Below are 23,105 nucleotides of genomic sequence, written 5' to 3' on the forward strand. Positions count from 1 at the left end.
AACCAACTTAGGTCAAATTTGAAAGGTGCTTTTAATCTGATCTTCTATAAAACCTGAAAATAATTCAGAAAGCTTTTCTGTTTTAGCCAAGTTAGCACGATTTTGCCGGTATTGCATTAATTTAATGGATTAACTCTTAAGATTCCTACGTAGTAGTCTGTGTATGGGGACAAAGAATCTGATTTTTACTTTCAGATTGCTCTTACGTTTTTCCATAGCCTGAAACACATGAATTATTTTTTTAAAAATGTACCCTACATTCTTGTTTGTTCTCATTTCAAATTTTTTTGCCTTTCTGGGAAAATGAGAAGGCCCTCAGGTCATTTTTTTAGTATAGGGCTTTAAGGGAAAGAAAGATCATGGCCCACAGCTGGTCACTTACTCTGTCTTCTCATGCTCCCTTAAGAGGAGAACAGATTGTTCAGGGGGTATTTTAAGGTACCAGAGCTCTAAATTTCTCTCCGAATGAAGCTTCCCCCCCCCCCACCCCCCCACTGATTACAGAGAGAAGATTGGGCCAGCCAGCTTTTAGGTGTGTTGAACTTGATTGTGTGGTATTGCTAAGGGTGCTAAACCAAATAAGCATTTTTTTTTTTTAACCCAAATTCTTATCACTTTCTAGAAACAACAAATTACTGTCTAATTCTTAATAGTATAAAGTTTTCTAAGGGTTTCTCGTAAGCCTGTGTAAAGAAACAAAGATGGCACTGGTTTTAGCTGACCCAGCTGGTATCTTTGCTGAAGAACTGCATACTAAAAGTGATATCTGTGATCAGCAAGAAAGTTGTTGGAACAGGGAACCAGCTGTAGAAACAGGAAGGCAGTCCAGAAAGAGGGGGCAGATTACAATTCATAGGCAGAAAAATGTGGGAATTTGGGGTTATTGGGTCCTCAGTCTGAACCCAAAATTTGTCTTGGGAAACTTTCTGTAAAACGCTTGTTCCTCCAAAAGAGGAACTTTATGCTCTTTTCAGTCCCATTTTACCTTGAGGCGGGAGGTGGGGGAGTAGGGAGCTTGAGAGCTCAAGCTTGCTATCTGATTATTATATATCATCAGCTGTGCTCATATGCATCTTTGGTATGGGGCAAATATATAATAATTCAGTTTATCTTGAACCTCAGTAGCCTATCTAATCCTACTGCACAATGGAAAGAGGTTTGGGGGGTATTGCCTGTGACCAATTATAGTAGTTTGCTTGATGGGCAATAACTTGTTAGGTCTCAGTAACTTAAAAAACATTTGATTATATTATGGTATCACATGCAACTTAAGAGCCTGAAGGTCTTAGTGGACAAACTTCCACGCCCAGAGCTGTTAGATACACAGCAGAGCTGTAGGTATTTCTTCTAATATCTTTTATATCTCTGCTGAAGGTACACATTTTAGCAAAGGATTGCCACAGTCAGTTACTTTGGTAGCATTGGTTGGTTAAATATTAGTTTCAGTAGTTTAAGGTTTATTTTTACAAATAATAAGAGAGGATAAAGTTGAATTTTTTTCTCTTCTTCTATCCACCCCAAAATTTGAAACGTCTAGAATGGTTAAGTCTTACAATGTCTGTGTGAGGTGAATATTGCACATACTTCTGAGAGGCTGAAGTAGAAGCAAGAATCAAATGGATGTCAAGCATTTATCTGTAAATAAGTAACAGAACCAGGATTAAAAGTAAGATCAGCAAGCTTCCAGGCCAGTGCTGCTGCAGCAGCTAGGCCACGCTTTTTTCTTCGGCCAGACTTCCCTAACCTAGCTGGTCAGAGTAGAAACCAGAACACCAATAGCAGTCAAGAAGGGAAAGCATTTAAGTAGAGTCACCCCAGCCAGTGTGAAAATGGTTATATTTCAAGGCCTCATAAACCTTTTCAAGGCATTTTGGAAACACTGATCTCCTGCAGTGGGGCAAAATCTTACAGCATCATGGCGCCTGCCCTAAAAGCTGAGAGAAGTGGTGGTTTATGGGCAGTTAACTTTTACTACTCTTTTGCGAATCTTGTTTTCTTCCCCTTTTGCTAACTTTACCAACTCCCACCACATCATGGGCTGTGAAAAGACAGGAGGTTAGAAAGTTCCTTTCATGGACTGTTTTCCCCTTGATCTAAATGTTACAGAAAGTATTCTTTTCCTTGCCTCATGCCCAGTGTTTTTCTTTCCACAAACTAATGAAAAGATTTACATTGATCTGTCTTGCACTCTACACTGGAGCACCATTAGTGGCATTAACACTAGAACTTACAAACATTATACGAATGGACGTTGTAACCTGATGCTATGCTGGGTTGTAAAGAGCTTATAAAGAGATGCTAGGCCCTCAAGTGTGTTTATTTCTAAGGAAAATAACACCTTACCTAAATAAATGTTACTTTCTGTGAGTCGGCTACCCTATTGCTGTGTGCTGCTGCCTGTTGTCTCTTATGAAAATAACTGCAAACGCTTCCATCCCAAGCTCTTGCCTCTATGACTATATGCTGAATATTGTCAGTTTAGTTTGTTCATAGTGCACCTGAAAAAAATCCTGGAACTGAAAACAAGTGGAATTGGAACTCTGATTTGGATGCTTGCTTACTCGGTTGAAGGAACACCAAATTTCCTATACTGTCTCCAGTTTTGAGGGAGAAAACTACAGAAAGTTTCTAAACTTTTTCTTCTGTCTTACAGATATTTCTAGTGTTCCTCAAAGTGTGCGTATGTATTTGTGAAGATAAAGTAACACCTCTACATTATGTTAAGCAACTTTAGCCTTTGCAGAAAAAAGTGGTGTTTTTTCATGGCAGATCTAATGAGGATGCAGCAGTTGACACTGGACTGTGGAGGAAGGATGAGAAACAACTTAGAGCTACCTACTGGCATGCCCACGTTTGTGACCTCGGTCTGCAGAGCTCACCCCTTCGAGAGAAGGGATCGTTTGGTCTCTGATTCCTTCAGTCTTTGGCTTTCACAGTGAGGCTGTCTCGGTTTTGTAAAATTTTCTGCAGAAATTGAATTCAGGTGAATTAATTTCATGCAGAATCTATTGTATTTGTAAGAGATTCCAGTCACTTCCAACCCATTGAGCAGCCCAATAATACCATGTATTTCTCATTCTCAGTCAAGTCATTCAGTACTCTACATTTGACTCTTTCACATGTTGGTAAAACTCTTAAAGTAATGTTTTTCTGTCTTTCACCTTGGATCTATCCTAGATTTTCTATTTATCTGGAAATTTAGAAGGAGGAGAGAAGCTGTGTTTCTTAAATACCTGTTTGCAATTCCTGGTAAGCCATACACCCAGAACAAGATCCCATAGGTTAACATATGTTCATCTGTGTTGTTTTGGCAGTTGTACAAAGATTGATCTCTATTTACAATTTATATTGCCTGTGACCTAAGCAATATTTAGGTGTATACAAAGTTAGCATTCTCTCTACAAGTCTGTGGTCCACAGAGTGTGTTTCCTTAAAAAATTCTGAAACCTCATCAAGCAGACTAATAGAGTACTAGAAGTTAATTTCAGTTCAAGTTGAAAGGAATGGTAGCTTGGCCATATCATAGTTGTAGACTGTGTATAATCAATGCTATGTGGAAGACAAGATCTGTAATTATGGATCATTTATTTCAAGATCCTGAAAGACTTTCAGGTAGCTCCAGTATGTTACAACTGCAATACCTTACAAACATTACCCAGTGTATTAAAGCTGCTCTCAAGTGTACAACCATTAGCCTTTTGAATTCATAGATACGGAAAAGAGAAATGGACAGCTCAGAAAAACTATGTAAGAATATGAAGAAAGTTGGCATAGGATTCAGGAAGAGATCTCTCGCCCGTTCTTTTTTGTTGTTCTTGTTGTTTCTCTCTCCTGTATCCCAAACGTGTTCATGGGGTATCCCTCCTAGATATTTGTTACATTCCAACATAAGCTTTTCAACCACACCAAGTAGGGCAGAAAATACATTTCAAACGGAATCGCCATACATCTTCCCAATAGAAAACTTTCCCAAAATGTTTAGTAACTTAGCATGCTGAGCAGCAGACACTAGCAAGCCATGTTAATCAGTTCTGCTTTATAAAAGCAAACAAGGTGGGGAGGAAGTAATGAGACCCTGAAACATCTGTTTGGAGACTCTGAATCCCCTTAGAAGGTTTTGAGTTCTGCCTTAAAGAAACACAACTCCAAAAAATTACAACGAACTGTGGGAACATTTTCTAGCTCTTTACAAAAAAATTAATTATATAACTATTAGTCTATAAAAAGTAAATTCCCTCTGCCCTCTTCTCCAGTTTTGCTTCTGGTATAAAGGTGTAAACTTGCCTGACATTGCAAACATTCTTTCAGTAAAGAGAAGCTAGATCAGATCCATCCTAGTTTTGCCAAAGGAGGAAAACCAGCTTTGATTATTACAAAACTAGATAATCACAGATATTACAGTATTAATAAACACTCTTAGAACAGTATAGGAATGCTGTCATTTAATAACAATTAAATACATGGTCTTGTGTGTATTTCACACAATAGCTACTTAATTGCTTTATAAAGTTATATGTTAAAAGGCTACATAAAATAATTTCTCCTTCCCACTTAGTGCTGCTTATAGCAGTGGTCCTAAACCATTATCTATTGTGAAAATGAAATTTGAAATCTGTGCTCTTACCCTTGTTTATTTAGGATACTTCAATAGAGAGGTTCACTGTTCTGGTCAATTCTAATTCTTAATCTACTTCTGGTTTTCTTTTTAAATCAGTTGAGTTCTGGATCACGCATTTTTCTGAAGAAATGGGTCATAGGGAAAGGAATATTTAAGTCTTTGCTTAGCATGTGGTGTTTGCTTTATTTAGTGTCTTTCTGGTATTTTAGGAAGGCAGACATTATTTATTCTTACCTCTTTATGTAATTCTTTTGCTTTTACAGTTGGACGTAATATTCGTTTTGTTCTATGTTCTTGGTAATTGGCCTGTTATCCAGCAGTTAAGCCCTACCAGGGAGAGAAATAAGGAGAGGGAAGTGATTCTGTTCTAGAGTGAAATTGCTTTGCACTGTCTCTGGATGGCAGGCTCCAGAGAAGTGTAATTTTTGGACATACTCATCAGTCTCCTTAATAAAATTTTGAAATACTTTGAAGTAGTAAGGTTTATGGTTGTTAATGTTTTCTCACAGTAAAAGTAGTGCTCCAGAGAGCACTTGTCTCTTTCCTAGTTTGCTTTTTTTAATTGTAGCATGGATTTTTCATCTTAAATATTTAACAGAACTATTCTGAAGAACCTGTTTTACAAACTGTCCACAGAGTAGAGTTTTAGGGCCAGTGTTTCAGCAACAGGTCCTTAGTTCTGAATCTCATAGCTTACACTTGGAGTAAAGTACAGGGTAGCATGTGCATGAATATGTGCAAGTTTGCTTGTGAATTTGCACTTTCCCTACTTGTAATCTTTCCTGGACACTGCTGTTTAGTTCAGTGAATGCTCTAGCATGAAGTCTACTTGTAGGAAAGACTGTCTTCTATTAAAAAGTAATGACCCGCAGAGTGAGACATACTGGCAACTTGTTAATAACCGCTAAACGAGAGTTATTTTTAGTTCATGTTAAAGTCTGTACCTCCAAAAGCTTGGTATTCTTTCAGTAACTTAATATTCTAAATAATATTATTTAGTATTCTCATAGCATGCGATTAAAACGAGCCTGTCTGTAGAGCCTTTTTGCTGTTTAAGGAATCCATAGCAAGAGTAAAATAGCGCTTGCCCAAATTTGTGTGTTGTTTTCAGTTGTATTCTGGCTCTGAAAGCTTCTTAAGCTTCCAATTATAAAAAAAAAAAAAAGTCTTTTGTTTTAATTGTTCTACAACCTAGATGCAAATGCATACTCTCATAGTTGATACTGAACCATAGAGAGACTGCAAATTAAATTACCTTCTGGACACTTAAAGGTGCTGGAATTTCCTGAAGAAAAATTAGGTTGAAAAAATTCACATCTCTTGGGCAAAACACTTGAACTACATTTATTGGCAAAGTGTGTTTCCTTCTGGGTTGGATGGGGTCCTACAGGATCATTTGATGGTTCTAGGCATTTAAAAAGTAAGAGAATCAGATAAGTCAACGCTTTCATTTCCAAAACTCTGCTTTTCTTCCAGCATTTCTGTCTTACGTAGAAACTGGGACAAGATTAAAACTTGCCATACAGGACCTTAGCTTAAAAACGACTCACCTGTGAAATTCAGTGCATCTGTGTATAAGAAAATCACATGCTTCATTTCAGTGTTTTTACACTGCCTGTGTTGTAAATTATCCTAGATTAATGACTGTAACAAGCTGGCATATGCATGTACGTTTATGTAAAAATCTTAATATTTACTTGTATAAATAATTTTTGGTTTTGGGAAGGTATTAGTTTGGTAGGGTTCATAAGTACTGAAATTCTCTAGCTGATCAGATGTCTCTAGTATGGATATTAAAAGGTGACTTTTAAGTTCCACCTTTTAGGTTACATGCTCTTTTCTGGCTGTTTAGCTGCATTGTGGATTCTTCTGCCTTGGAAAAACTGTGTATAACAGCAGTTTCTTCTGTTCTATGGTCAAACTGCTTTTGACATTTTTCAAGAGGAAAACATGATGAAAGTGTGAAAGTAACTGATTCCTTCAAGTATTCTCATTCTGTTTAATCACTTGCAAAGTAATGCTGCTGCTTCTTTTTGTTGGCTGTAAATCCTGTTTTTTTGGGGGGGGGGGGGGGGGTTGACTTTGAAGCCTTCAGGCTCTGTGGAAATACCCTAGCTACAATAAACATGCCTCCTAATTTAATTTCCACCTGACATGTAGACTGCATGGAACAGATTGTGCATGGCAAGCCAAAATTGATTATTAAGCACTGGGTCTGTGCAATGTGAAAGTGAACTTCATTCTCTTTACAGGCAAGGTGGTTCTGGGAAGCATATTTTCGATCAATGAAAGCAATTGCTCTTGCTACTCTTCAGATTATCAATGACAGAATTTATCCATATGCTGCCATTTCTTATGAAGAATGGAATGATCCCCCAGCTGTGGTAAGTAAATTCGTTTGATTTACTCATAAAACAAATTGTGGTTTTGGTTTTTTTTGCTCGTATAAAAGGTATGTGCTATGAAACTTGGTAATAATTCTGTGTATGTGTGTTTCTGTGTGTATGTGTTGTGTTGGTAACTTGCACAGATGAAGCTAATATATTTTATGACAACTGGCAAAATAACTAGCAGTTCATTTTATGTCCTGGCAGTGAAATGCGAACTTTTAACTTTTGCTATTGCACACACTAAATTGCTTGCTTGTTTATATATTTATTTATTTTTCATGCATGCATACACACACACTTCTTTATTTCTGTTAAATTTAGTGTGAGTTTAGTGCTCTTAAAAATGAATAACTGTGGTGGAAATAGCTGGTGGAAGTACTGAAGATCTTAAACAATCTGCAAGGCTCTTTCATGTAATTCTGATGAAATAGCTAATTATTCCTATGCCTACAATTTTCTCCATGTTATTTCTATGTAATTTCTCTTCTACAGAAACTAATGATCAAAGTTTTGCTGGTTTTTTTTTTTCCTTAAAAAAAAAAAAGTTTCACTGGTTGAACCCACCTCTGTTAAGAAGAAACACTGGAGTATTAATTAACCTTCTGCACCAAGCAGCTGGTTCTGATTTTTTACTATATAAAAGCCTGCAGATGATTTTCACTCATAATCAGTTAATTTTCTATGTGTCAAAATATAAAAAATAGTTTTGTTTTACTAATAAAACCAAACTTGTTAACTGTCTCGCTTTATGATGGTTTAGAGAGAGTTTCTCTGAAAGCTGGGTAGGAGTGCTCAGGAGTAGAGTGTGTTTTACTTTAAGCTCTTCAGGCTGATAGAGTGTGAACAGTTGCTGACAAAGAGTTAGAAGCTCATTGCTGGCTTTCTGAAGATGATTTTTCATTGCCTAGCCAAAGGCATTAGTAATTTACTGTTGTCACTGCCTAGAGAGCAAGCATGGCACTTGGCAATATTAAAGGAGGAAATTAAGCTGCACAAGAAGTAAGTGTGTACTCCGCAAGAAGGGGATCAGAACATCTTAACACCTTCAGATTATGCTAACAAAACAAGGACCTTGCAACATCTAGGAAAATGAAGAAAATGGCTTTAGGATTACTCAGTCTTTAAAGGGGACACAAAAACATCTCCTGGGTTGTCTCCTATACTGGAAACCTATCTATTTCTGGGGAAGCTAATCTTACTCTGAGCAACAAGCAGGCTCTTTTTTTTTAATATATACTTGGAAACAATATTTATATTAGTCATTCAACCTAGAGTTTCTTAAGCAGAAGGTTTATGACCACAGACATGGCAACATACAGAACAGAACTCTGAAACTGTGGAGGAACACATAACAGCAATACCGTGCTAGGGCAGTACAAGGAGTAGGCAGGAATATTGTATCAATGTGCAATTGCAAAGAAAAGTTAGAAGGTTGACTGCAGTTAGGCTGGAATTTGTCCAGGACATTGGAGTTAACACCTCGTATCGTGGTGCTCTCATGCCACGAATGGTCAGTTCCTTGGTGGTTTTATGTCTCAGTTGAAAGATTTTGATGTTTATCCTAGTCTATGAAAATTGCTTAATATGTGCATGAATTCATTTCTTGCCTCAATATGAAACAGAAATATCAATAAAAGTTCCTTTATGGGCTGTGTAAGCTCCATATTAGCCAGCAACACAGAGTGCTTGTGACCTTTTCTCAGAGGGTCAGGTAAAGAAAATAGAATTCAGATCAGGAATTGTTTAAGAGCAGTTAAATTTGTAGAACAGCAGTACACAATCCTGTGATATCTTCAACTGGGGATTTTGATAGCTACTCTGAGCATGTATGAAAATTTCCCTCCATAAGGCTTTTATTTCTTTTTTCCTTTTTTTTTCTTTTTTTTTCTTTTAAGCCAGCTAATACTGTTTGGTTTTGACCATTGTTCTTTCATGCGAAGTTCTTTCTTGTTCTTTCATTTGAAGCAAATAAATGGAGCCTTCTCCGATTATATCTGATATTTTTTTTCTTGTTCTGTGAATATATGTTATCTCTCTGAGGTGAGAGCATATTACAGTTGTGGTCTACAGGGGAGCATATTTTTCAGGACTCAGCTAATTTCTAACTTCAGCGAATTTAGAAGGTGGTGATATATACAGTATCTGCTAGTAAATTTAATAATAGTTATTTTAATGTTGGGGTTTTTTTAAATAATTGTGCTGGTCGGAATTCCACAGTTGGTGTCTGCTTGTCAGGGGAATAATGACCCTGTTGAGCCTGAGTATGGTTCTCATCTAAGCTTGTGGGTAAAGTCCACTCACCACTGTTACAGTTTCTAGTAAGCCTGGATGAAACATTATAGTTGGAAAGCAAGTACATATATATGTACATTTGAGGTAGCAGAAGATCGCAACTGTATCCTCTAACTCCGATAAGAAGACAAAATAACTAAAGATGAATTGAATGGGTTCCTCATTTACAAGAAAATTGCCATATTCTTCTCTAAATAAACTCCAAGACGGAAGTGTTTAAAGCAAATTATTTCTGGTTGGCCCCAGGGCCAGGATATAGGTAACTGTTAAAATGAAGCACCTGCAAGTTAACGTTAATTCTGCAGTGAAATGTGCGACTAACTGGGTGTCGTCATAAGATCTTATGTTACTGGCTAGAGCTGTACCTCCAGAACTTGCCATATGTATTCCACCTTCAAACTTGGCTGGCTCAACATCCAGTTCCTCTAGCTCGCTTGTTGTTCCTTGTGATGTTGTGGTCAGTAAGGTTTAAATGCAGTGCTCTTCTATATGCTCTTGTTCCTGTTATGTGGTTTAGATAGGAACGTGAAGTTGCAGAAAAAATATGTAGAAGCTGGAGGCAGATTAACAGAAGGTGCAGAGGTGCAATCACCATTTTAAGGCAAGGGGCTTACTGCAGTTAGCCAGATATTTCTTTAATCAGTACAAGGCTGTTAACAGAGCTCAGATCCCTGTGCTTTGAATAGTGAGGTTTTGAAAATGAGAGCATGGATTTTCCTATGGAATATTTATACAGAAAATGCCAGCTTTAATGGGTTTATGAGCTTACTTGCTAGAACAAATACACCTTTCTAACAGAAAGAAGAGCTTTCTGTCTGTGCAAGATCATCACGCAGAGGAGAATCCTTAGCTAGAAAAAAATCCTTGGCCATTGTTGCTATATGCCTGTCTCCTTGGTTTAAGGTTTCTTTTTTCTGGTGTGCTTATAGGGGTTAATTTTGCTTAGTATGTCACTAGGATCCTGAGAAGTAACAGAAAAATAGAGTTCAGTAAAATGTCCTGGTTGCTAATTGTTTTGCTGCTCAATTGTTACAGCTGCTTCAGGTGTTAAATAAAGCACTAAAAACATTGTTTCTACTTTGCCAGTTAGGATAGCTCATAACTCTCCAAGGTGCACCTTTTACTCTGCATTTTGTTGAGCTATTGCAGCCTCATGAGTTTGCTTCCAGTTTTAAGATTCATCATCTGGTTTCAGTTCATTTCCTATGATTTTGTGTAGTACTGCCTTTTATTATTTTGACTATAGAACAGTAGAATTGAATCTATTTTGAGTTAGCAAACATTTAACAGATTACAGCCTATAAGTATGCTAGATAAAAGAGATTTTTTAAAGGGCCTCAAATATTCCATTAAGTAAATTTGTAACAACAGCACCTATGAAGAGAAAGCTGCATCTTTAACAAAAGGTTGCCTCAAGTTTGATGTCACTTGCAAAGTAGGACTGGTAGGGACTTATGGCTATTTTCTGAAGATTTTCTCTGCTTTATTTTTGAACTTTGTACTTCAAATTAGGAATTAGGACATATCTGCAAACATAATAATGATTACATTCTCTTTTCAGCAAAATATGATTTTTGTATCTGAGGGGATGGCTGTTATCTTGGACAGTCATCATGAAAGTGATATTCATGCATTTAAAATCAGTGAGGCATGCTCATGGCTAGATCTCCATGTAGATTAGCTTTTTTCCTGTTCCCCAGATACTTCTCAAGTCTCAACACAAAGAAACACCAGCCCACCTTGTGTTGAGTCTGTAGTTTCCCAAACACTTTAAACCACTATAAGCAGGTACTGTTGCCAAAAGCAGCAGTCCTGCACTCTTCTTCAGCTGGATGACGATTTCTCTCTCTGTGTGCTACCTTCTTTTTGAATTTTCTAATTCACTTGTGGTGAATTAACTGAATTAATTTTCCTCATTTAAAACTCACCCAGCAAAAGAAAAAAAAAGAGGGGGGGGAAACGGGAAGGTGGCTGAAGGGCTGGGTTTTTTGTTAGTTTGGCTTATATTGGCTCAAAATATTAGTGAGACTGTTGCCTGAGTATCTTCACAGTGTGGATACAGCAGCAGTACAGGAGGGTGTTTTCCAGCAGGAGGGAGTATAAGGTACACAGAAGATAAATGCATATGCAGTTAATTCCATACTTTGTACATTACACTGAGGAAGCGATCCAAGCAGTTTTATGTGTTTGTATGGGTTGACTGAAGACTGTTGGCCTTTTCTAAAGAAAAAAAATATGTTATAAAGTGGATTATTTTCCTGCTTGTCCACTATCCCTTTGAGGAAGTGGAAGACTAGTAGCATATAACATGCTAATATGTTAGGGAATAGGACTTTCAATAAAAATACATTACAAGATATTTCCTCCTTTTAATGAAGAGGGGCAAATGATGTTTTTGGGGCCTGAAATTCCTGGACCACTTGAGTCCTTTATGTCTCAGACAGTCTTTTGCTGCAAGCATGGGAGTTTAATGCCTTTTGTATTTCTTGGCCCAGCCATTATCCATTAGGCAGGGGCAATCAGTTACGTTCAAGTAAGCCAGAAAATGACCACTTCTATGGTGTGCATTCTGATGGTTACCAGTTTGGGCTGGATTAGAACTAATGATCTGGGTTTGAGATGTGATCTGTTACCTTCAATTAAGTACTTCGTTATGCTCTAATAGAGGTAAATTACTTTTTCACTTGTGCTTCTTTGTCGATTATTTAAATTCTCTTCTTACTTTGCCTTATATCTCGCTAACATGTATGGGTTTCTGAAAAATGAGTAAGATGGGGTTTTTCCGGATTGCTTCAGTTGCTTTTGTTGAAATTCTTTCAAGCCTGTTTATAATGTAGACCTACAAAACATTAGAGGTTTTTTTTTTTTTTGTCAGGGGCTGCTTTTGAGCTATGACCTTGGATGATACAGACCACAGTTCAAAAATCACTTGAGAATATCACTATGCCGAACAATAAACATATCAGATTTCATTTCTCCCAGCGAGGCGGAAAACAGCACCATCATTTGGTGTAAACTAAAATAGCCAAATTAACTTAGTGCAAAAAGTGCCATTCATTAAGCAAAGCCTAAGTAGGATGCTCATTTACAGAATACTTTGTGGGCTTCTGCCAATTACCAGGCAGTTGACACTCATTAAACAATTAAACTATTTCTAAGCTCTTTGACTAGTATTTTACAACCCTCGGTCTTCAGATAATGCCACTGTTATAACTATACTTCCATCCTATTACCTTTCCTCATCTTCAAAGCATTAAGCAAATATTAACGTACACTTCTTAATCTACCTGTAAATGAGATCAAGCTAGCACTTTTCTGGGCAATGCACATCGTTGGTTTTTTTCCATTGAACAATATTAGGTTTCTTTTCCTGCTGTATTTCCAGCTACCTTGTCTGATGGTGTGAATCAGCTGCATGAAATTTGGCTTTATTTACTATGTTAGAAGTTAGGTATTCTTTCTTATAATACATAAATTTCGGTTTATTGATATGTTTTGCCAGTGTTGATATTATGGACAAGTTGAGTATACCACATGTATTCAGCTATAAATATTGATATTTTTGTGTGTGTGTGAAACATGATTTAACAGTTGGTTCTTTAACTTACCTGCCTAGAGATTAGGATTCTTCTCTCACACGGTGATAGATAACCTCACAGTTATTCTATGTTGTGTGGCTAGTATCTAGTGTGTAGGTTTATTTCCATTGTAAATGATACCCTTTGAGGCATGAACAACAAATTTTTGGATTTGGCTGACAGAATCAGAATATTTCACTTGAGTGACATTTTAGTTCTTGAGACTACACCTAACCATTTAATACTGTTGGGTTTTATTTTCTCTAAGGGCTTTTTGCTTTGTCTTTAGCTTAGAAGTAGACACCTAAACACACAAGTGAGAGACACATTTTTAATATTAGCAGAGCTGGTATGAAATGCACCCAAATAAAAATTGTGCTGCTCAAAGGCAAGGGTCTCATCATTGTTGCTCTAACCTTGTTTGTTGCACTGCCTGGTGCCTCCTGTGGCTTCCTAACTGTGCAGCTTTATTGTATGTAGTGGGAGTCATTAAAAAAACCAAAACAAACTTTGTTGTTGCTTTGGGTTCCACTAGTCATCTTCTCAGTACTCCCTGTCTTTTCTGGCTTTGGGAGCATGAAAGGTATGTTAAGCTTCATTTTCCCAATTCAGATTATGTCATACCCTGGTTTTTTTGGGTCAGGAGCTGCTATGTTGACTTACAGGGGGGGAAAAAAAAAAAACCCAAACAAAAAAAACACAGAAAAACTTGAATCCTTTTCCTGGTTCTCTTTCAAATCTGGTTCTCTTTCAAATTGTTTGAATATTCTTATTAGGGTTATAATGTTATAATACTCTTATTATTCTTATTCTTATGAAAGAATGGCAAGAAAATTGATGGAGGGATTCCAAAAAGCATAAGTATTGTGGCAGCTGTAAATATGAACTCAGTTCTTGATGATTCTCTTCTCACTGCAAATCTATTTCTTTGACACATTATTGAAATTAAGGAGTTGAAGAGATGAGCCTGAAGCTGAGTTTTTATATCAAAGAATGTGTTCAGCCAATAGATTCTGTCAGAAGGGCTCAGACGGCTGATTAGATTTAAGGGGCTAAACAAAAAAAAAAGATGCTGAATAACTTAGTGTTATAGTTATGTGATATATTTTGGGAATCAAAATTCATGATTCATGATGGTATCAGATTTCATCACTCAAGAAGGAATAGGTAGAAACTCCTGTGTGTCTTGTGGCTAAAATTTTTTTTGAGGAGGGTTTATAATCTTCATCAAAACATGAAATGGTGGCCACTGCAACTTGGCTTGTGATTCTGCAGTGTGAGCACTATGGTTGGCTCTGGAGAATTAGAGAGGGTTAATTCCTTTGGTTTTGCCCTATGACCACTTGAGGATGGGAAGCACGATGAAATACTTTCTCAAAGTATTCAATAGAAACTTATCATGAATAATTGGAGCAAAATAGAATAAATCAAGGCTTTTTTTTGGTCTGGTAATCCATAATTGAAACCACATTGAGGTTAGATTGATATTCAGAACAACCCAGCTGAAAAAGCCTTACCCACAGAGGCAGGGGATATATCTCTTTTCCTTAGATGTATAAAAGAACTGCTTAGCTACTGTTTAAGTTCAACGCACTGTTGTCCTTACCTCTGTGCTTTTAAAAGACAGTGAGTTGTTGTTGTTGTTCAAACTGTATGGTTTCACTAGTATGTGGTTACAACAAGCCAGTCTAGCTGTTGAAACTAAAATACACAGGGAAGAAAGCCCACTCTCTTGTTTATGGGAGCAGTGAAATTTTATTCTTCTAAAGTGCTGTTGCTGAGTTTTCCCACTAAGTGATAGCTGGGAAGTTCTTGACTGTCTTCTGTAATTTGGGACATCTTACACAGCCTTGTTTTCCTAGAGACCATTCTGTGATGCAGTTTGTAATGTGTCTGCTGTGTCTTTCTTCAAGTCTCTTTCAGTGGTACTCAGTGTACATCCAAATAAGAAGTTTTGGGGTAGGACCCCGTCTTAGTTATGTCTAGTATTTCACCAATACCTTTGAGGCTCTGTAGCATTTATTATGATTGGCCAGTTCTCAGTCCGGTTGTGTTCATTGATGTCCTGAAGCTTCCCACCTATCTCACTTCTGTATCCTGCTAAGGACAGTCTGTTTAAAACTTCTCTGCTGACTTGAACCTGAAGACTCTACATCGAGTCCAACCTTAAGCATCCCACATAATGAGAATTCAATTCCTTTCATACCTTGTCCTTAATGTATTAACTTCTCCTAAAATAGAATAAAGTTGGTTTTAATGACCAAGAGGGAGGGCAATATTTGATGTATCTATAGTAAAGAAAGGTGCCTTATTTGTAAGGCATTATTATACATGCACACTTGTGGAAAGCATGCACAGGACAGCTGCAGCAGTCTGAATCCTTACCTGTATACATACCCATTCCTGAATTCTCCTCTCTCCCCTGCTTCAGTCTATTCCTAAGTTCTCGCTGTCATGCAGGTCCCACTACTTTGGATTTTCATGTGAACTGCAAAGAGCTGTCAGACAGCTGAGACTGTGAGACTTAAATGACATGAGATTACTCTTAGGAAACTGGCATTTGAACTTGATCCTTTTTGCCCATAAAAATGATTCACAGCAAACAACCTATTAATCTTAGATTAATTATGCTGGCTTTTCTAATGATATTAGCTGGGAGGGCGAGAGTGAAGGGTTGTCTTATCCATAGTTGAGTGTCAGCACTTTGTCAAAGAAAGGTGATGGATGATCAATCCACTGTTGCTGTTTGCTCTTCTCTCTGAGAGTGAAAGTTCCTGTGAATTTCCATCAAGAATGTTAATGAAAATGGGACAGGAGCAAATGTTCCTTCACCACTTGGTCTCTTGAGCAGTGACTGGGAGAACCCATCCCTATGTCATTATCCATTTCATGCTTTGCTGCCATAATGGAGATTTAATTAGGTTGCTGTTGAATTAATTGCCTGTATGGTTTGCTTTTCCCAAGCAGAAATCTGGAAGACTTTAGCAAATTATGGAGGCTTGAATTTGCCCGATTTCCTGCAGAAAGTGGGGTCAATAGGTCTCAGACTGTAGACACACTCTTCAGGCAGGCAGCAGGGGGTTGGCTCTTAATGGCACTTGAGAGATGCTTAATTGCCTTTTTGAAATGTTTTTCTCAAATGAGAGGCATGGTTCTCCCATCCATTACGGGCTTTTCCCTCCCTCCATCATCCTTCAGTAGATGCATGAGCAAAAACACCTCAAAAGTTGCCTTATTTTTCCTAAGTTATAACCAGCAGGGGAGAATTTTCATGCCTTTCTGAAAGTAGTAAAAGTTGGAATTCAAGTAATGTACGTAAAACTTAGGTTTTTAAGAGAAAGCATGATAATTTTTTAGGCACATATGCATGTGCTCGCACACCTGCATCTGTATTTTTTTCTGTAAGTACCTAAAATAGTCTTAGATGATAGAAGAGAAATAATCCTTTTCCAAGGATATAATAGCAAGTAATTTGTTAGGAAGTGCTGTGGCCAGAGAGAAAAAGTTGCTAGAAAAACTTCAAGTGAGAGCCATTAATTTAGTTGGCAATACTCACCCATAAGTAGTAAATACAGCATTGTCTGTAGATTACCAGTTATTCCTTCTCATAGGGCAGAAACATAAGATTTTCTTGGCACTCTACTGAGTATGATGTTAAACCTCTGCTTCAGGTATTAATGAAGAGAGGTTTCTGAAAGTTGTTTTAAGAAGCCGCTCGACATTACAAGGGTCATTTGGGTAATAGCAGTCTTGGGGTGGGGGTTGTGTGGAAACGAGTCTGTAAAGCTTTAATGAGATGGATTATGCTCTGGTAACATTTAGATTGTGATTTGCTGTAGGAATTACTGAAGCTGTAGCAAAATCAGAGGGCTGTCCCATCTGCCACCAGTTGTCTTGTAGAATTAGCAAAAGTATGTATAAAAGCTTTAATTTTAGAAAATTTAATAATCTGAAAGCAGATTTGTCTCTGCACGTATCAGTTGCTAAAGTAATGGATATATATTTTCTGAATTACTGAGCATAGTCCTCTGCTATCACAGGTAGTCATGTCCCTTTCATGAACCAAAGTTCCATATTATATACTGTTACCATTTCTACATTATCCTATTACTCCTGTTGGGTAAAAACTAGAACTTGATGCTTTCCATTAGGAACCTCACAAACAGTTTATGTCGAATGCTACTTGTACCAGACCTGATAAAGTACGTGTAGCTGAAGATTAGTTCATCTTTCCAACTATTTCAGGAAGTCTACTAAAAGGTATTACTCCTACTGACAGATCCTTGCCTGGAACATACCCTTAGACCGTCCTGGATAAAACAGTGTGCCAATGCTGTGCTTAACTTTAAGTGTCTCTTTTCTACCTCACATATTTATCCCCTCTTCGGTGTTGATGTGTTCGTAGAAGGAAATCATATTCACATCATATTTTTTTCTCCTTTACCAAAATGGTCAAAATGTTATGATGTCTTTTTAGTAAATAGGCTCTCTATTCTCCTCATCCTTGAAGTTATTCTAGTTAGAGGTGTCTAACCACTAAATATGAGGAAGGTGATAGTTGGGTGTATAAAGTAACCCAAAGACTAAATAAGGAAACGGAAGATTGCAAAGTTTATTTCGTGCAAATATGAGCTGGTAACTGTGAGTCTGTAAAACTTGCTTTCCTCCTGACAGAAGCAGGTTTATGGTATGAGTTTAGCTGGAGATTCTTGCAGTATTTCTGTAAACTGCTGGCAGTTACTAACGTCTTATGAGTGTTCATAGTTTTTACAGGCTAGGATTCAAGACTTCCCTGAAAAACAGCATCACTCAGTTTGTGCTTTCCCAACTCTCCTTTTCACCTCGTCCCAAAAGGTCTTGTTTTTCCCTTTGCTTCTCTGTCCAATCCCTGCTTGGAACGTCAGCTGGAATGGAAAAGTTGAGACTGAAATGCTGGCGCTTTCAGTCCTGTCAAATGGTCCCTTCGCTGCCTCCTCCCCCACGTTGTCGGCTCCAAAGGAGGTTGGCACGTTCAGTGAGAATTTAGTTGTCTGTCTTGTCTTTTGCCAGCTGAGCTGGCTTCCTTGTGCTGACAGTGTATTGAAGTAAGACCTTTAAAGTCTTAAAAGGGATGCCCTAGTTAAAATTCACAAGGAGTAGGTAACACTCTGAAGTTCATCTTTGCATCTCATGCCTTTTTTTTTTTTTTTAGTGCAATAGGAGGTTTTTTTCACCATTGAACGAACGGGGTTTTGTGGAAGCTAGTACATGATTCCTCTTAGTGCCTGCTTTTGCCTTTTTTGCTTGGGTACATATTTTATGCCAGGTTTATGTTTTTGCTGCTTTGGTTTTGTTGTTAACTCTTTTTCACTTCTGAAATTGTAGTGCTGATTAAGTTTCTTTTTGTTTATTGAGTCCTGACTATAAATATAAATGTCTTGAAGTAGCGATTAGTGAATGAGAATTGAGTTGTGTTAGCTGGGTTCAAAATTCACTTTGGTTTTCCTTCTCCACAAATCTACCTGCCTCTTCCGCTTTATTTTTTACCTGAAACCCCTCTTGCTTGCAACGATACAACTAGACAAAAATGAAAATTGAATTAAGAAAGAGATTGGAATAAAAGTTTTGAGAAATTGCTGAAGTCCACTGTTGCCAGAATTGGAGAGTCAGCCTGCCTGATCTGAGCAGATTTCAAATCTGACGGTTAGGTCCTGGCTATGTGACTTACTCCCTACCGTAATAATTACTTCCTACTGTGATAAGTCACTTTAATTGAATTGTTTTCCTGTTTTCTTGTTTTCCTTCACAGAAATGGAGCAGTGTGAGCAACCCACTCTTCCTTCCACTGATCCCACCTCAGTCCCAAGGTTTCACAGCCATAGTTCTGACCTATGACCGGGTGGAGAGCCTTTTCCGAGTCATCACGGAGGTGTCTAAAGTGCCTAGTCTATCCAAATTATTAGTTGTCTGGAACAACCAGAATAAGAATCCACCAGAAGGTAAGACCCTATGGTAGGTGTGGTGGAGGAGGGTGAAACTGGGGGTAGCATGCCCGTTTGCACCTGTTACAGAATTACTTCTCTTCTACTTCATTAATATGTCTTTGAAAAGTATTTCATGGTTACTTTCAAAATAATAAATTTGGATTTTTTTTGTGGCAATATTTTTGAAAGTGAAATGAGAAAAGCCAAAGTAGATTAAAAGACAAAAGCATACCAGTGGTTGTGCTGCTAATCTTCTGAATCAAAAGTAACAGATGCAATAGTTACAGGAACATTTCTGTCCTTATCTTTATTTTGGGGAGTGGTAAGGAGAGACCCATCCTTGATTTGTCAATGCTTGGTTTTATTTCTCTGTAGACACTCTCTCATTGCAGTGAATACTACTTCTGCTAGACAGTTTTCTAGGGCAAATGTGGTTCAAAGCAGCAGAGTAGTTTGAATGCTTGGAGCTATAAAATAAGTGAATATTTTGACTAATGAAATGAAAACTTGGGACGTTTTGGGTGTCTGAAAAGGAGTTCCCACACCACCAGAATATCTTGTGAAAATGCTACAGCTAGCCCAGTAAGACAAGACATAAGTGCCTTTTTAAAAAATGTTTCTGTTTCCAACACTTATGATACTATGTTGCTTTTTATAGTCTTTATGAGTGAGTCTGGTGAAGTCTGCATGATACTTTAAATTTTTTGAGTTCATGGTTATTGTAAAATGAGGGCACATTCACAGACCTTTTCCCAAATGATTTAAATGAGTACATTTTTGGAAGAAGATTTGGTTTCAAAAGTATATTAATGATTCCAGTGTGAACTCAGTGCTGTAAATCTCTGAACTAATTTGTTTAATTTTCAGTAGCTGAGGTGTGCTTTGCTGGCATGGCATCTGCTGGCCTGGCATGCTGCCGTACTGTATCCCCTCGTGCCAGGACCTCAGTCTCAGGCTGCTCACTCCTCACAGCTTGCTGCCTACATTTTCAAAGCCAAGATCCTAATGCCATGTTTCTCTGTCTCCTTCCACGTAATGCCACTGCATGCACCGTGGCTGCTCCGTCTCCCACCAGCTCCCTTTTTTTCCCAGCCCTGGGCTGTCTGCCTCCCGAGACCATGTTGCTCTTACTCTTCTCCCAGGTCCTCAGCTAGAAGCATAGGTCCTGACATTGGTGAGTTCCTTTACGAAATCACCATGGAGTAAATGGGAGAGCCAGGAGACATCATTGCCCCATGTAAAGGAAGATAGCTAGGCTTTGCCTGTGGTAATGCTCTCCAGTGCCAGACAGCCACTCCAACGCTGCTAATTTTATTTCCATGCTTATTGCTTCCTAGGATGAGCTTCTTCCAAGTTCTGAATGCTAGTACTAAAATCCTGACCAAGGTTCTGGGCAATTAAAGCTTCCTTTTCTCATTCTTGATTAAATACTGTAGATATAGTAGCTGTAAATGAGGTGGTTTGCCATATTGTTGTATGAATCTGTCATTCTCATCTGAAAATGTCGTGATTTTGTGGGACAAGAAATGTTGCCTTCTAGGAATACGTGTTCAAAAAAACACTGTATTGTGGATTCTTCTGTCTTCTGTAGTGAATGAAGTGTGTCGTTAGGACTCCTTGCTTTGTAATTCTCTTTTCAGAGGCTTCAGCTGCTGCAGCTTGCCACTCTTCGAAGTTACCTATTCTGCATAGCAGCAAGATACAATGTAAAAATGAATACCTGGCCACTTGTCTCAATTTACCATCTTCTAACAGCTTCTCAGAGCCAAGCTATTGCTACCATTCACTTGGCTCATTTGCCATTTTGGCACCTTGCTTCAGTTGAAAGCAGAGTAGCTTTACTGTTAGCTTTAAAAAGTGTTCTGTAATACTGCTGTGCTGAATGCCTCAAATGTAATGGCTTATTAAAAGTTTTGCAGTCCTTTAGAGTGAAAAGTGTTGTGTGTAAATTGATGATAACTGAAATTTTTGTAGTAAGAAGTTTTTTTCTAAAAGCAAAAATGCTTAGTGTTATATTCAGTTATATGAGCACTGAATGCAGGTGGATTTAACCCAAGTGGATTGTTTCCACATTTCCCTTGAGTGAGTCTGAGATACAGGAGAGTTGAAGCAAATAAATCATTAGAATGGTCTTTTTTGTTAAATCATTCTATTAATCTTGCATTTAGAAATTCTTGAAAATTAAAGTGTTTGATTTTTTCCTGCCTCAATTACCACTAAGTCATAAACTAGTTTCAAAAAAAAAAAAAAGCCTTTGCATGTAAAGCTTAAAATTGTGGATTTGAGAGCACAGCTGAAAGCATAGGCAGTTTTGCCCTTATATTAGCCTAAGTATTGCACTGAAGCAAATAACTGTTTGTTTGTAGTGTCCTTTGTCCCTTTATTGCTGTTATAACCATTGTAATCTCTTGGTCTATGGCTAGAGAGAGGTCAGTTTGATTAAATTAACTTGTTTTATTCCAGATCCATGCAGGGCATTCCACTTGGCTCTTCAGCCAGTCTCTCGTTCAGTCTGTCTATTAGTGATCCTAATCCTTGGACTTCAAAGCTTCTGCTGTTTATAGCCTGTTAAAGCCAGGAAGTTTCTGATGGATTAGAGCAAGGAATGAGTTTGAAGTTTGTAATGTGCACCACTGTCACTGATAAAGTCTAGTTTATTACCCTACAGTAGTATCTGCACTTTTATGGCTATTCACTTTTAATTGGTCATAGTAAAGCTGAGGTGCTTAACCTCCTAGAGCATCAAGTGCTGTATTTCCTGGTCCTTTCCATGTAAGGGACACATTTTGGTACAGAAGCAGCTCCTGGCTTTTGTTGTTGCAATCCTTTGTGTGTTTGTTTTGTTTTGCATGTGTAAGTGGGAGGGCTGGGTGAAGGACATCCAAGTTGTCTTCCTTAGTGATTATGTGCAGTAAATTGAGAATTGAATTTAGGTCTCCTGAGATGTAGCTGGCATAGTGCCACACATGTGACATGTAGCTGCTCCTTTCTTTCCTCTGTCAACACCAGAAAAATATTATAACTGAAACTGTCATTGCTATCAAAGCAATATGTATGGGAAATAGAGGGAATCTGTCCCTCGGAATGGAAAGTTTTGAAGTACATGCAAATTCTAAAATTAACGTTGTTTGTTTGTTTGTTTGTTTTAATGAATGCTTATATACTTGTAATAATGCCTTTATGTAACGAAACTCAGCAAACTCAGGACTTAAGAGGAAAACAGAATAAAAATGAAATACTTTGTTCTAAATGTTGTACAAAATCTAAGATGCTGCACCCCTCAACAAATGCAACACTCCATAAGATAAAAATCCTTTTTTGCTTGTCCTCAGCATTTAGTAAAGTTTGAGTGAAAAGATATATTTGTCAGCATGACCTGAAAATGAACTAACGGTGACATTTGTCAGACGAATGACGAGGCTGTATTGTGATCACTCTGCCATCAGTACTACTGAGCATCCCTCAGTGCAGGTAAGAGGCTGTAGCTGATCTCAGCTGCTGCTCTGTGGAATGGTTACAGGTGTGGGGAGTGTGCAAGGTGTGTGGAAAACAAACTCCTTGCAAATCTAGGTCTGTCGGGGCAGATGCAGCTCTGATATGACTCACAAATTTTTTGTCACATTGGCTGATAGTAAATAAAGTAAGCAGCTAAGAGGGCTACAGATTAATTGAACACTTGACTGGAAAGTTTTCATGCAAATAGCATGCAAAAGTATAAAGTTGGAGAAAAAGTAGCTACATGTATATGGGCTAGAAATCAGTAGCAATTTAAAGACTGTTTTTCCCTTTGTCCTATGAGTTTGCAAGGACCACTCTCGTAACTTAAAATGTTTGAGAGCTACATGTGCAAGTCTGAGCTCATCACTGCATTTCATTTAGAATCAGTGAAAAGAAACAAGCATCTCTATCTAGCCTGCATTAGGTATTTATTTTAGGGTAAACTAAATCATCCCTCCAGATGTACCCTTTTTTCCTCCACTGAGTATGAAGGAAACAAAATGTGACTAGTACAAGCTTAAATGACTGATCTTTATACACTTAACTGTCTGCTCTGAGTTCCTACTTGTTTTGCCATACTGGTACCTGAACTCAGTGAAGGACACAGGCTGTCTCACAAGGTTCTTGAGAAATAAGCAAAAATTAAGGAGCACTAAAACCAATGTTTCAATTATTTTTCTTGGGCAGATAGTTGTTGTAGCTGGGACACTGACAAGGCACAACTTCTGCCTGCTGAATGGGAGCAACTCATTTCTTACTGTTCCTC

At 37.9% G+C, this 23,105-nt stretch overlaps 1 protein-coding gene across 1 annotated transcript in view; it reads left to right on the forward strand.

The window, feature by feature from the left end:
• Positions 1 to 23,105, forward strand: part of EXT2 (exostosin glycosyltransferase 2) — an 82,041-nt gene that overhangs the window by 30,737 nt on the left and 28,199 nt on the right. The window contains exons 8-9 of the mRNA XM_052781925.1: positions 6,871 to 7,002; positions 18,667 to 18,856. Of these exons, the coding sequence (XP_052637885.1) occupies positions 6,871 to 7,002; positions 18,667 to 18,856 (322 nt within the window). The remainder of the gene's footprint in view (positions 1 to 6,870; positions 7,003 to 18,666; positions 18,857 to 23,105) is intronic.

The sequence above is a fragment of the Harpia harpyja genome, chromosome 3, assembly GCF_026419915.1.
Source record: "Harpia harpyja isolate bHarHar1 chromosome 3, bHarHar1 primary haplotype, whole genome shotgun sequence".
NCBI classification, from domain to species: Eukaryota; Metazoa; Chordata; class Aves; order Accipitriformes; family Accipitridae; genus Harpia; species Harpia harpyja.